Source organism: Chrysochloris asiatica, unplaced genomic scaffold (genome assembly GCF_000296735.1).
Source record: "Chrysochloris asiatica unplaced genomic scaffold, ChrAsi1.0 scaffold00003, whole genome shotgun sequence".
NCBI lineage: Eukaryota > Metazoa > Chordata > Mammalia > Afrosoricida > Chrysochloridae > Chrysochloris > Chrysochloris asiatica.
The window spans coordinates 20,032,135-20,047,516 of NW_006408521.1; the positions used below are offsets into that span (position 1 = coordinate 20,032,135).

Here is a 15,382-nt window from a genome sequence, read left to right on the forward strand (position 1 = left end):
CAGAGAAAAAGAGGAAGACCCCCCCAGTGAGTTGGATTGGCAAAATGGCAGCATCAATGGGCTCAAGTGTGGCAACAATTGTGAGGTTGATCCAGGACTGGGCAGTGTTTCTTTCTGCTGTACATAGGGTTGCTATGAATCGATACGGACTCAATGGCACCTAACAACAACAACAGTTTCACTCAGCATAATGTTCTCCATCTTCACCCTTGTTTGAAGGGTTTTTAGCGTAGTAGTTATGAATTGGGCTGCAAACCACAAGGTCAGCAGTTCGAAACTAACAGCTGTTCCGTGGGAGAAAGATGAGTCTTTCTGCTCCGTAAAGATTTACAGCCTCGGAAACCCTGTACAGGGTCGCTATGAGTTGGAACCAACTCCATGGCACATAACCATCACCACCACAGATCCATTGTAATCTTCAACGTTGAGTAGTGTTCCATTGTGTGTTTATGTGTTCGTCCACTGATGGGCATGTATGCTGTCTCTTATCTTTTCTGTTGTGAATAGTGCTGCAATGAACATGGGTGTGAATATATCTACTCATTTCATGGCTCATATTTCTGTAAGGTACATACCAAGTAGAGGGTTACTAGGTCTACAATAGTTCTATTTCCAGCTTTCTGAGGAAGCACCATACCAGTTTAGAATCCCACCAACAGTGTATAAAGGTTCCAATCTCTCCACATCCTTAACATTTGTTACTTTTTGATTTTTTGAACTTTGGTATTAATGCTGGAGTCAGATGATATCTCATTATTGCTTGGATTTGCATCTCTCTAATGACACCTGGTATGGCATTGTGGGATCAGCACTGGACTGCAAACCACAGGGTTGGCAGTTCAAAGCCCACCAGCTGCTCTTTGGAAACCCTATACAGGGTTGCTATGAGTCAAAATTAACTCGACAGCACTTAACAACAACAACAATGGCTAGTGATGGCAAGCATTTCTTTAGATGTTTGTTGGACACCCAGATTTCTTCTTTGGTGAAGTGTCTGTTCATTTTTTAATTGGATTATTTTCTTCATCATTCTTTAATACTGCATCGTATCCTATTATGTGCATGTATCGTAGTTTGTCTATCCATTCATCTGTTAATGCTATTATAAATAATGCAGTGATGAGCATGGGTGTGCATATCTCTATCGTGTGTATGCCTGTATGGGATTGCTGTATGTATGCCGACTCAATGGCAGCTAGGAACAACACTAATGTTATTTCTACTTCCAACTTTTTAAGGAAGCACTGTACTGTTTTTCACAGTGATTGTACCATTTCACATTCCCACCAGTGATGATTTGAGAGTTCCAGTCTCTCCACACCTTCACCAGCATTTATTGTTTTCTGTTTTTTTGAACTTTGCTATTAATGCTGGGGTGAAATACTGTGTCATTTTGTGATTTGCATCTATCTAATAGCTAATGTGGTACCATAGGATAAGTGCAGGACTGGTAACCACAAGGTCAGTGGTTCAAACCCTCTAGCCGCTCCTTGGAAACCCTATAAGTATTGTTATGAGTCAGAACCAAAGTTAAAATAATAGGTAATGATTACAGCATTTCTCTATGTGTTTGCTGACTGCCTGAATGTCTTGTTTGATGAAATGTCTGTTCTTGTTCTCTTCCCATATTTTAATTGGATTATTTGTCTTTTTGTTATTGAGGTATTGAAGCTTTCTATAAATTTTAGAGATGAGTCCAATATGGTAGGCGCTGTGCTAAAAACTAGGGAGCAAAAAGATGTGAGGCATGACCCCTACGCCCGTCTTCTCATCTGACTCCCTGACCTATAGCTCAATTACTTTTATCCAAAGGCTAAGTCCTGTTTGTCCTCACCAGAATAAGAAGGATATTGGCAAACATTTCATAGTCATCTCAGAGAGTAAGAGTGTCAGCGTTTGGCTGCCTCCCCCATACTTACCTGCTGAAGGGGGCTTCCTGCACTTGAGGGAGTGTTTGAGCTTCTCAGGGACATTGGCACTAGCTGCTTGGCATTGTTAGTCCATGGTCTCTGAGTGGCATCGTTCCTCTGACATAGTTCCCACACTTTTCTGCCAGGGGGTCAGTGTGTACCAAGCTGCTTGCATCATCCTTCCCAGTACTTGACTCAACCTTGAAGACTTCCTGAGTCAAGGCCCTTCTCTTACCCATAACACATAACAGATTAACTTGCTTTTGTGGCTCACTTGTGCCTAGACCAGATTTCCCAAAGTTCTGAAGAATACCGATTCTATGAGACATTATGAAAAGGAGGAAAATAAAATTCACTGGTTAAATAAGCCTGGGAAATCCCGCCCTGACAGTCTTCTTTGATGCCTTGTAGCATATGAAATGACGGGCGTATCGAATCCTGTAGTAGCGATGGTTTCAATTTGTTTGTGCTGCTGTTTCCATATTCCATTGTGTTTTATTGTTTTAATAGTAATTGTTCTATATCACAACTCTCTCCTCCTCCTCTCTGCTTCCCAGGGAGCTAGTGTTCCAAAAAACTCAGTTTGAGAAAGAAATTTTACCCTGAAGAATTAAGTTAGTTACGTGCCATCAATTCCTTATAGGGTTTCCAAGGAGTGGCTGGTGGGTTTGAACCACCAACCTTGTGATTAGCAATCCAGTACTGATCTACAGCACCACACAGAACTCCAACCTAGACTTTTGTTGTTCTTAAGTGCCTTCGAGTCAGTTCTGACTCATAGCGACCCAGTATAAGGTTTCCAAGGAGCAGCTGGTGAATTTGAACCACTGGCCTTGCAGTTCAAACCAACCTTGCAATCCAGTGCTTATCCCAGCACCACACCAGGACTCCAATTTAGACAATAGCCACCTGGAATAAACTGCATTGTAAATACTTATGTAGGTTTAGGCACAGGCTAAATTTTATTTTTCTTATATTTTTATTATAAAGGTAATATAACCACATTTCAGAGAATTTAGGAAATAAAGAATTATTTTTAAACATACATAATCCCAAATTCACACAAGACCTGAATTACATGGGTTCTTGACTTCAGGTCCTCTTATAAAAATCAGGGGTCCATGAAAACGTTCCTCTTTTTTTGTGTGTGTGACTAACCCATAGCTAAAATGTAGATAATAGTTATGTTGTCAGCACCTGTGTCTTTGTCACCAATAATAAGCACAGATTTTTCACATAATAGCACAGGTGTGGCTTAAATCTCCAAGAATTACTTACATTCATGACTATTTCAAGAAAGTTACTAGACTTACCATAAATATTTTTTGACTGTTAGTTGTTGTTGTTGTTAAGTGCCTTCAAGTTGGTTCCGACCCATAGCAACCCTGCATAGAGTTTCCCAGGAGGAGCGGGCGGTGGGTTTGAACCACCAATCTTGCAGTAAGCAATCCAGTGCACCACGACCTCTTACTGTTGGTAAAGGAACACATGTTATCTTCCTCTACCTAAAAATCACAAAAATTTTAAATGGTGCTAAATGCAAAATAAGCAGACAAGTCTAAAGAATCAGAGACTATATCGCCCTCAGAAATTTACTAACAAGTAGAGAACAAATATTAGAAAGAATCTGAACCATATTTCCAAATGGTTGAAAACAAATTACGTGTATGAGTTAGAATGAGCAGCCATGAGGGAAGAACAGAACTCTGAAATGAGGACAATGGTTGAAAACAAATTACGTATATGAGTTAGAATGAGCAGCCATGAGGGAAGAACAGAACTCTGAAATGAGGACAATGGTTGAAAACAAATTACGTATATGAGTTAGAATGAGTAGCCATGAGGGAAGAACAGAACTCTGAAATGAGGACAATAGATTACATGGGGGTTTAGGGAATTGTGTAAAGAGAGGATACAGGATGATAAACTATACTCAAGGAAAGCGTGAAAAACGAGAAGTAATTTCTGTGTATGTTGATGAAGCAGTTGAGGTGCTTACCCATCTGTGCTAAGAGATTTGGAAGGGAACACATAATTCTTCTGTCACTAATTTTCTTTCTTAATATTTTATAATATATTCAAAATTATTTTTTTCCTTTGTGATCTAAATTTTATGTGTTTAAAATATCATGCTGAAAAGGTATTGTGCCTCACAAAACTGCCAAAGGGTTCCATGATGTTTAAAAAGAAGTTCCGTTAACATTTTAATGTCTAGTCTTTTAAGCATGTTGTTGTTAAATACCACCAAGTCAGTTCCGACTCATATCCACCCTGTATAAGGTTTCAGAGGAGTGGCTGATGGGCCTGAACTGCTGACCTTGCTGTTCAAACTGACCTTACAGTCCAGTGCTTACCCTGCAGCGCTGCACCAGCACACTCATTTTACTATATGTATGTATAACAAAGGATACAGAGTTGTATATGCCGTGGAAGTCATTTCAACTCATGGCAACTATGTATAGGGTTTTCGAGGCATTATATCTTTGTAAGAGCAGAAAGTCTCATCTTTCCTTTATGGAGCAGCTGGTGAGATGAAACTGCTGGCCTTATGGTTTGCACAGTCCAATGCTTATCCTGTGGACCCATCACACTCCCTAGACATATTTACATGTATGTACATGTATTTAGAGTACATATTTACATATATAAATACACACAATTCTGTATCCTCTGTTCAGTAAATATGTGTCACAAAATATAAATGAATCTATTTTTCCTAGTCTTCTTCTCTCAGCATAGTTTACTGACTCCACTTTTATGTTGTTGGGCTTTTAAGTTGTTTCCTATTTTCATTTCATGCACGTAGCTTTTCCTCTATTTTGGATTATTTCTTTGTGCTAGGTTCCCAGAGTAGAGCAATCACATCTTCAGACCTCTGTTGCCTCTGCCTTATGATATCACCTCCCAGTAATTCCAGTAGAACACAGAGGCACATGACCTCCCTGGCAGCACACACCCAGTTTCCCAGTTTCTAAGCCTGTTTCATTCATCTGATTTATGATTCAGAGAAAGTCTGATGAAAAAACTTTATTAAAACCAACAATAATTCTTTTGGTCTCTTTGTCCACAGGGATTCTAACATTTTCTCAAGGTCAGAGGTCTTTCGATATTATTTTAAGAAGGGGAAAACACATAGTTTCCTAGCAGAGACTTACTTTTCCAAAATTTATGGGCAAATTCACTTCTTAAGTCATTTGGGAGTGATGCTGGTTCCCCATAGGACCGAAGTTTTCTCCTGGAGGCTTGCCCTGGGAATTCTGGGTGGCTGGATACTGTACACAACTTCACTGTGATTGTTTCTAAAAGTTCCAGGATTCCTCCTATAGGGATATTAGCATTGATGCACGTGTTGGTACTACATTTCAAATGAATCTAGATTGGTTTTCCTTCTCACAAATGAGTCAAAATCGGTTCCATCTCTCTTATTGCGTATGGTAAGCAGTTCATGGTAATTTGGAGACTATAGGAAAAGTTCAGCAGTTTAGCATTTGAAATCATTAATTATTGCTATCTTTCAGGCTCATCAGTTAGCATCCATGCAAGCTCAGGCTTATAATGGCGGGAATGCTAATCCCCCACCGGCTAATAATGAGGAAGAAGAGGATGAAGAGGACGAATATGATTATGACTATGAATCGCTTTCTGATGGTAAGAGAACCAGAATACCATGCTGTGGGAAGGGAAATGCCTGGATGACATCCTCGTTTGGTTTCCCATAAATAAGTCTGGAGTTCCATAGACCGACAATACAGATTACTGTTAAAATTTTTCTGAATCCATGGTAAGAACCAAGCAAAGAAAGGGGTTATGTTAGCGTCTGTAGCCGCCACTCAGGGTCAGAAGGGGGTGTGGAGGTGACATGAGTCTTTCCTAAAATGGGTTTCTAAAGGAAAAGGTGGAGTTGCAGCAGAGAGGCCCTTTCTCCATTCTTTGTGTTTCTCTGGGACTGAATCTTTCATCTCTTGTACCGCCAGCAGGGGTCACTGTCACATTTCTGTCCTTCCTCTGCCCCTCCCTATCCACCATTCTCACTGGGGCTTTCTAGAACAGAAAAGAAAAGCTCCCTCTGTCCCCATTCCTTGTGCGTTCTGGTTCTCACGTTACTAGGCCCACAAGCTATTTTCCTCTGGTTGGCCCCACCAACCCTGGGTGATAACGGCATAACTCACAGAAGTCACAGAATGATGCTAAGTACAGATACAAGGGACGGATTCTTCTTAGTTCATAATCAGGTTTAAAGCATGTTTCAATTGCACTAAACTAGTGTCATTTGTTGGTATGGTGCTGTAGGATAAGCTCTGGTCTGCTAACCGCGTGGTCGGCAGTTCAAACGCACCAGCTGTTTTCAGAAATCCCATTCAGGATCTCTATGAGTTGGAATCGACTTGACAGCTCTAATGAGTATCATTTGCTGGAAGCTGCTCTAAAATACAGTTACCGATTGTAGAGTTTGATTTTGGCAATATGTGATAACACATAGTAATACCAAATACCAAAGTTCCTATTTATGAGCCATGATGGCATTGTAAGATAAACCATGGACTACTAGCCACAAAGTCCAAAGTTCAAATCCACCAGCCACTCTTCAGGAGAAAAAGGAGATTGTTTGCTCCCATAAAGATTTACAACCTTGGAAACCCTATACAGGATCGCTATGAGTCGGAAACGACTTGATGGCAGTGGTTTGCTCTGGGTTTATATATGCAGAAGACATCATTTCTATATAGAAGCATTGTTTTGCTACTATGCAGATATGCCCAGGCCAGCAGCCATTCACCATGAAGACAGCCAAGCTTGTGTACCTCTGGCATCTCCTCCTCACATCTCAATGCTGCCTCCTACCTTCATTGGGGTTCCATGAACCTGCCACAGCCCAGTCCCTGTCTCCCCGCAACATACAACACCATAGTCACAACTCATTGCTGCATGTCTTTAACTAACAGCTGGTTTACTTCACCTGAAACCCCATCAAATACTTTGATAGGCATGTACTTTGAGGGAGGGGTGGAAAGAGGGAGAAAATTAGAAGAAGGCAAAATCATTACTTTACAGTGTACTACTGAAAAGTTGTGGGAAAATAAACATTTTTATATTGGCTTATTTCTTTCCTTGGGGATTTCTACCACAGTGTGTTTCTACTGTGGTAATATCTCCCCACAGAGGAAGAAAATTATTCGCATACAAAACGAAACCATGCTTTACAATCCCTCTTAAGAAACCAACCAAAGCAAATGTCATTTGCCATCGCAATAACTTAGTCCACTGGGAGATAGTTCACTTTCTGTCATTAGTCATACTCATGTTTCCTCTGTATTTTGGAAAGCAGAAAAGGAGAAGGCTTTACTATTAACATCATAGTGTTTTTTTATTATTATTATTTGAAAATCACAAAATGAACAGATAATGGCAGGATCGTTCTGATTTAGCCCCAGATGAGAGAGTAAAGTTTACCCTCACTCCTGAATTCCTCAGTTTTGCATTCTGCGTGTGTGTGTGTCTGTGTGTAGCGAGGAGGGGTGTTAGTGGAGGAGAGCACCCCACCAGTCTCTAAAGGATTCTGAGACCCTGGACAGTGTCCTTCCGCTGTTCTAGACTCAGGTCCCTCAGATGATCTGTCACGAAAAGGTTCTGCTCAGTGTTTGCTGATGCCCTCCCTGCTTCTAGAACTAATGCTTGTGATCACTGATGTCCAAATCTACAACCACCACATGATGAGTATCTCCCATTTCATTGAAAGTGTTCTCGGATGGGGACTTGTTTAAACTTGTTGTACTAAGGCATCCTTTGTTGGTGTTAAAGACTCATTTTGACTCATAGTGACCCTGTATAGCATTCCCACGGAGCAGCTGGTGGGTTTGAAATGCCAACCTTGTAGTTCGCAGTTGAGTGCTGATCCTACAGCGCCACACCAGAAGTCTGCGCCCTGACAGCTTGGCGCATCGTACACCTCTGTGCTTTTCTCTACCATCTTCACTTCCCCCAGCTGACATGAGAAGAAAATATAAACTTGCTCGCTGTGGGCAAGACCACTCCCAGCTCTTAGCAAAACTTTAGTGGCTCTGATGGTAGCGTAGTGGTTAGGAATCGGGTTGCTAAACACGGTCAGCTGTTCGAAACTACCAGCTGCTCCGTGCGAGAAAGATGAGGCTTTCTGCTTCCATAATGATTTGCATCCTCGGAAACCCTGTACAGGATCACTATCAGTCAGAACCGACTCCACGGCACATAACAACAGCCTTCCTAGAAGGGTGGGCCCCTTTGAGAAGCAGATGGAAGCTGTGACCAACCTCCCCCAAGAAATAAATGTGCTGTCAGAATTCTCCATACAATTGCAGGAGTTTCCCAGACTTCCTGAGACCCCTGCAGGCATCCCAGGCCAAGAACCAAAAACTCTCTGGAATCAGAGTGGCCCAGTTATCTAAATCAGGCGCTAGTCTTCAGTTTTCTTATTTATTAGTCTTCAGTTTTCTTATTTATTTTTATATAAAGCCTTTTTGGCCATAGAAATGAGATAGATGATTCCTGGGCACAAAGTTACATCAAGAAGACGCTAAGCAAGTGTCAAATGAAGCTCGTAGATCTCAGGAACAGCTAGCTCCTCTACCTGGTAGATAAAAAAAAATCTTCATTAACAGTTATTTAACTGAATTTAATTAAATAAACTGAGGTTCATTCTTTTCTCTATAACCCTGCTGTTTACCTTGACCTTGAGTATATACTGGAGCACAAGTTTTCACTTCTGACTTAATGTAGACAAATTTTATCACAGTGGCTGTATGATACTAACAAATCAATTTCTAGACATTTGAAATAAAGGCTTATTGGCAGTATTATGAGAGTCAGCAGTTGAAAATATGTAACATGAATGTGGCAGCTTTTGGCACGATTCACATTAACAAAATCTGCACTTCTTTCATTGCTAGCTCTTGCGTCCCTTTATAGTCAAAATATTAAATCCATAGACAATTTCTTGTTTCATTTACCTTGTAATCTGAACTGTTGCCATGTAAGCGTTGCTTCATCCCTAATTTAATTTATCTGGCTTTTTTACTTCATTTTTCTTACTTTTATCCTCTTTCTGATTCTGTTTTTCTGTAGCAGACGTGCTGACTGCTTCTCCTGCTCCTAACAGTCAGGAAGGTAAACGCCACTGGAACTGGGCATTTTAACTGCATGAATGTTAGCATTCTGTTTCCAAACTCTTAGACTTAATTAGCATGAAGTTGTGACACGTGAATGAAAATGTAATGAAATTATTTATCTCGTTTACTTCTTGGCAGTCTGTGTGGCCCTGGTTTGGTATAAGGATATTTTGGTGTACGCATTTGTGATCTGATGGAGATAGTAAATCTTGAGTGAGAAATGCATTTTCTTGTTTTTTCATTTCAAAAGACATAATCACGATATAGTTCTGATATGTTTAGAATCACTTGGAGTATAAAGAACAAAGTATGAGATGATCTGTCACATTTTAGATATATTTTAATTCCTATCTTTAAGATGATCACTTAATAAATTAATAAACAGTTGTGAAAACTTTACTCTCCAATTTATTATAATTGTGAAAACTGACGGAATCCTGGTGGCAGTGTGGTTAAACTGTTCAGCTGCTAATAAAAAAGGCTTCCAATCCTCTAGCAAGAAGCTTTGGTAGCCCAGTGATTATGAATTGGGTTGCAAACCTCAGGGTCAGCAGTTCGAAACTACCAGCCGCTCCATGGGAGAAAGATGAGGCTTTCTGCTCCCATAAAGATTTACAGCCTCGGAAACCCTGTACAGGGTCGCTATGGGTCAGAACCGACTCACAGCACTTAACAACACAACAATACACTGGCAGCTCTGAGGGAGAAGGATATGTTATTTGCATTGCAAATAACCGTGTAATTTTTCCCCCCTGGTTTTGACATACCTGGAGGTAAAAGAATCTAACAGCTTCATTTCAAAGTGAAAGTGATTGTATGCATCATTTAATCTAAGTACTCTGCTGTCAGCTTCTCAACCCAGGATATCTTTCATATAGGTTTGCTCTGTTTCAATCACCTGAATGAAAACGGACATTCTCAGTTAGATTGTATTTATAAAGTATGAAAATTACTGTTGGTAAAATTAGTCAATTCATCTATTCAATCAAAATAGAAGTTCAAGTGGTCATTTTGGTAACATGTAGCCAGAGCCTCAGTCTGCAGAGAAACACAAGTTTGTGGGTATCCTGGTTATGATGTAGACTTTTAGCTGTTATGTGAAGCATTCAGTTCTTGTTTGCTGAGTCTACCAACTCATTTTCAGACAACATTCTGGAAGACAGGCCTGAAAACAAATCATGCACCGACAAGCTTCAGTTTGAGTATAATGAAGAAATCCCCAAGAGGATAAAGAAAGCAGATAACTCTGCTTGCAACAAAGGGAAGGTGGGTGAAGGGTTTCTGTTAAATTAGCCTTGGACCACGGTACAATAGTCAGTTTCAGGTGGGATTCCAAGCCCTCCCTCTGCCTTCCCTTCACCTTTGCCTTCACTTTCCTTAGATGCCCAAGCCCTTATAGTGGTGATTTCTGTAGCCAATGTTTCTTGAAGGCGTAAAGTATGGTAGGCACAAAGATGCACTTGGAGTTGTGCAGTGATGGAGACAACCGTGATTACACAGTTGTTATCAGAGTATCAAGGTTAATTTGACCAGGCAAACAAAAGCAGGGAATTGGGGCCAAGAGAACAGTCCTGACAAGGACAAGGAAGAAAGATATGGTCTAGTATGTTCAAGGAATGACATGAAGTTTTAAGGGAGTTTGGAATCAGCAAGATTAACAGGAGTCCAAATGGTAAAGTGTTAACAGTGGAGTGATACTGAAGATAGAGCAATGAAATCACTAGCCTCAAGAACATGCTTCACAATATATAGACTCTGAACAAGTCTACAGGCATGGTTTCAATAACATTATTGGAGCGCAAAATAGGAAAACATTTGAAAATTTAGGCCACAGAAAGTCCATAATCACTGATCAAGTATATACTAATTGTTCCACACTTAAGATACTGTATTCCACCCTGAAAGGAAGATACCAGCATGGATTAGATTCACCAGTTGCTCTCAGAAAGCAAAGTTACTTTACTTTAGTAAAGGCCTCAGGATAGTATATGGATAAGCACAAATGCAAGGTTAAGCATACTGATGACCCAAAAGAAATATAGATGCAGGACTTTGAGAATTTAGAGGTGGGAGACCTATACTTTCCATGTGAAATAAAATTGTCTTTCCCTTGGCAGGTTTATGACATGGAACTGGGTGAAGAAATTTATCTTCTTCAGAATAAAAAGGAAAGCAGACAGATTGAACCAGAACTCTCTGATCTTGTCATCTATTGCCAAGCAGTAAAGTTTCCAGGTAAAAATAAGCAATGTCAGCTATAGCATTTAAAGCTACTCCAGGCTGGAAATAACGCTACTTGTTTTGTGAATGCTCTCAAAACAACTCAGTTGTGTTGCTGCAGTCATTGTTGTAATGTGTTGTAAACATTTATTGTTATTATACTTTGCTTTGATGCTCAAAGGGAAAATACCACAAAATGTTCATTTTTCTATGTAACACAATGTCTTTACATGGTGGTCATAATACCTAATGGCTAAAATGTATTAAAGACTTACATACCAGAATTTGTGCTAAATATTTTCCATACATTGTCTTATTAAGGTATTCATAATAATCCACTGATATAGGTGATATTATCCCCATTTTTAATAAAACTAAGTCAGAGAGAGGAAATAATTTTCCCTAAGGGTCTCAGTGCTTGGTTTACATAAAGAGAAAATTATCTTGTGCAGCAAACGATGAAGGAAGAATCTATAAGCTTCTCAGGTACATTCTTTCTCTCTCCCCATTTCTTACTCTGCCTCTCTCTGTTGACTCTGTCCCCTTTGTGGTTGCAAAATTACTACAACAAGCTAATGCTACATGCATCCAGATTTAAAAGACTTTTTTCCATCACTTTCATCAGTAAAACTGTTTCTCATTGGATCCTTTGCCCATTCCTGAACCAATAACTATGTCCAGGCAAGTGACAGTTTTCTGAAGGTCTGGAGCCTGAGTCACATGCTCCATTTTGAGCTCAACAGCCAGGAATTACCAAGGAATTTCAAAGGAAAAGAGTATTCCCAATTGACCATTTCTGCAAGTTCAGTAAACTTATGTTCATCTCAGTTAATGAATGGTAGAACCACGATTCCGAAGCGTATTTGACTCTTAAAAAGGAGCTCTGGTAGTGTAGTGGTTACGAATCAGGCTGCAAATCAAAAGGTCAGCAGTTCGAAACTACCAGCTGTTCCACAGGAGAAAGATGAGGCATTCTGCTCCCGTAGAGATGGGATCCTGTTCAGGATCGCTATGGGTCGGAACCGACTCGACGGCACTTAACAACAACAATCATTACACTACCCTGCCTATCTTGGTAAAGTATGTTTTAATGAGCCCACTAAATTCTTTGTTCTACAAATGAGGTACCAGGAGGTAGAGGGCAACCACCGAAGTCTACATATACATGGAGATCAGAAAAATTCATCTCTTGCTAACATGAAGGATTCCTTTGCACAATATTTCTGAGGCCAGGAAGGCAGTTGAGATAGGCACCCAGTCTATTCATAAGTAGGACATACAGATTTGTCCTAGGGAGGGAAGATAAAATGCCTACCCTCATATTGTCAAGATAACCTGGACTCGAGTCCTGGCTCCCAAGAGGCTTTTCTTAATCACCAGTTTTCACACTGTCCCCCAGAAAATGGGATCAAGATACTGGAATATTTAAAAGTTTGGTAATTAATTGGTTTAATAGCCTACAAACAAACTAGAATTTGAAGAAAGGTAGAGTTTCATGTTTTCTGGTGAATTTATTCTTAAATGCCTGATAGACTTCTGTAAGTTGGTTACCTCAAAACTTCCCTCTCAAAGTTCAGTCACCATCAGATGTCCTAGCATTGACATCTGAAATAAGCGTTCTCCCTCACAGACACAGGAAAAACACTGATGAGCTGAAAAACCCTAAAATTAGGTAGAAAGCCTCGGCTGAGGAAGAGAGGCAGCCATTGGTCCTACCATGTAGGTTTAAATCCCAACTCAACCACTTAGTGGCCTTAACTTGGGACCGTGAATATCATTTCTCTGCACTTATCTGAAACACAGGAGTAACAATGCAATCTTGCTGGGTTGTTGTAAACATTAGCAATAGTGATTATAACACTATCCAGAGGATAATTGGCTTTCAGGAAATGGCAATTGTCTTTTGTCTTCTTGACACTGTTATTGTCAGCTCTGGTAGCGTAGTTGTTACAAATTGGGCTGTGAACCTCAGGGACAGCAGTTCGAAACTACCAGCTGTTCCATGGGAGAAAGATGAGGCTTTCTGCTCTCATAAAGATTTACAGCCTTGGAAACCCTGTTACAGGGTTGCTATGAGTCGGAACCGACCCACGGCACATCACAACAACATTGTCAGCAACGACTGGACCAGAAGGGCAGATGTTTTTGTTGTTCTGCTGGTTACTGGTCTAGACCCTTCCCCATAATCCAGAGTTGTTTTCCTTTTATTGACAACCAAGCTTCATTTTCTTGCCTCTTTTCCCAACCCAAAGAGAACAACCAGATGCTTCATAGAAGTGCCCCCTAGAGATGTCAGCATGTACCCATATATGTCAAAATCTCAGCATGTACAACCTGGCCCCTCATCAGCTTGACTTGAGAGAAAATCCATTGTTACATCCTTGTGTAGAGAGCAAATTCACACAGATTTTTAAAGTAAACAGTCTTGTTCATACACACCAATCCAAGTTTGTACTTCTTTTTAGAGAGAGAGAGAAAATGATACGTTCTACCTTAAGCTTTAATTGTAATATATGTTACTGACAGCACTTTCCCTGAACAAGACTGTCTACTAAGTATGTAAATATACATTATCTCCTTTAATACTAACCAAAACTCTTTCATAGAAGAGGAAGGAGTGGTGTGGAGTGGTGCTAGGAACACAGTCTAAACACAAGAGAATTCCATTCCAAAATGTATCCTGTTAAACACTACTCTCTCCTACTCCCCTGAGGAGATTCTTGGTTGGTATATTTTCATCTCAAAGAGGAACTCCTGAGTGCTGCTTACTCTCCAATGGTACGATTGTAGACAGTGGGAAGGATTTGGAGGCAACTAAGGAGCTTGGGAGGGGCTTCGGTGAGGATGCCTTTAAAGCACTCCTCCTGGTGTGGCACTGTAGGATAAGCACTGAACTGCTGCTAACTCCAAGGTCGATAGTTCAAACCCAACAGCTGCTCCTCAGAAATGCTCTACAGAGTCGCTATGAGTCAGAACTGACTTGAAGGCACTGAACAGTGCCACCACCAAAGCCAGGTTTGCATGTCGTACATTTATTTCCTCACTCAACACATACACATGAGGTTCCTACTGTGCACCAGGTACTGTGCCAGGCACGAAGGATAGTGGGTGTGGTTGTACCAGGTGTGAGGAGCAGAAGCCATGAAACATCGTTATTATATTTCCCATTTAATCCTCAGACTAACCCTATGAGTTGTTGTTGTTGTTGTTGTTGTTAAGTTCCAGCGAGTCGGTTCCAACCCATAGTGACCCTTTAGAGGGTTTCCAAGGAGTGACTGGTAAGCTTGAACCACCAACCTTGCAGTTCAAGCTGACTTTGAGTCTAGCACATTAACCCACAGCGCCACACCAAAACTCCAACCCTACGAGTGAGTTCCTATAATTACACCCAATTTGAATATAAGCAAACTGAGGAACAGAGCAGTTAGATGGTAAATCAAAGTTTACACAAGCAAGATTTGAACTCAAATTATCTGATGCTAACGCTCAGGCTCTCTACCATTCTTCCATTTCCCCTAGTGGGTGATTAATCTCTGAATAATTAAATAAGGACTGCAGCTCTTTCTTGCCCTGTACCTCCTCTGAAAACTTTCCGGTGCAGTTAGCTGTGGTATGCTTGTGATTTCGTCATCATCCTGAACCAGTCCTGCAGTTCTTACTACATTTGCTGAAGGGTAAAAGCTTTGCTGTAAAATCGCCTACAATACTATTATTGATTGCGTTAAAAATGCTGGTAGGGTGTCTCTACTAGGTTACAAGGGAGTTGTAGGTCTTCAAAATAAGCATGAGCAGGGATGGAAAATGTTGTTTTCTCTTGCTTGTAGCTTTTGGCTTATTTATTTTCATTTTATGGGAACAGGCCTGTCAACTCTAAATGCATCTGGCTCTAGCAGAGGAAAAGAACGGAAAAGCAGGAAGTCCATTTTTGGCAACAATCCGGGCAGAATGAGCCCAGGGGAGACAGCATCCTTTAACAAAACATCTGGAAAAAGTAAAGTCACCTTCTTCCTTCTTTCAAAATCCTTGCTTGACTCTGCATGCTGGATGATTCAGATGATTTTTTTTTTTTTACTGTCTAAGCACATCCCTTGCATTTTGAAATACTTTTTT

The 15,382-nt window shown here is 40.5% G+C and overlaps 1 protein-coding gene across 2 annotated transcripts in view; it reads left to right on the plus strand.

Moving 5' to 3' along the window:
- Nucleotides 1-15,382, plus strand: part of PLCE1 (phospholipase C, epsilon 1) — a 349,465-nt gene that overhangs the window by 305,780 nt on the left and 28,303 nt on the right. For both annotated transcript variants that reach the window (XM_006831159.1, XM_006831160.1), the window contains exons 19-22: nt 5,429-5,558; nt 10,197-10,318; nt 11,170-11,287; nt 15,132-15,263. In XM_006831159.1, the coding sequence (XP_006831222.1) occupies nt 5,429-5,558; nt 10,197-10,318; nt 11,170-11,287; nt 15,132-15,263 (502 nt within the window). The remainder of the gene's footprint in view (nt 1-5,428; nt 5,559-10,196; nt 10,319-11,169; nt 11,288-15,131; nt 15,264-15,382) is intronic.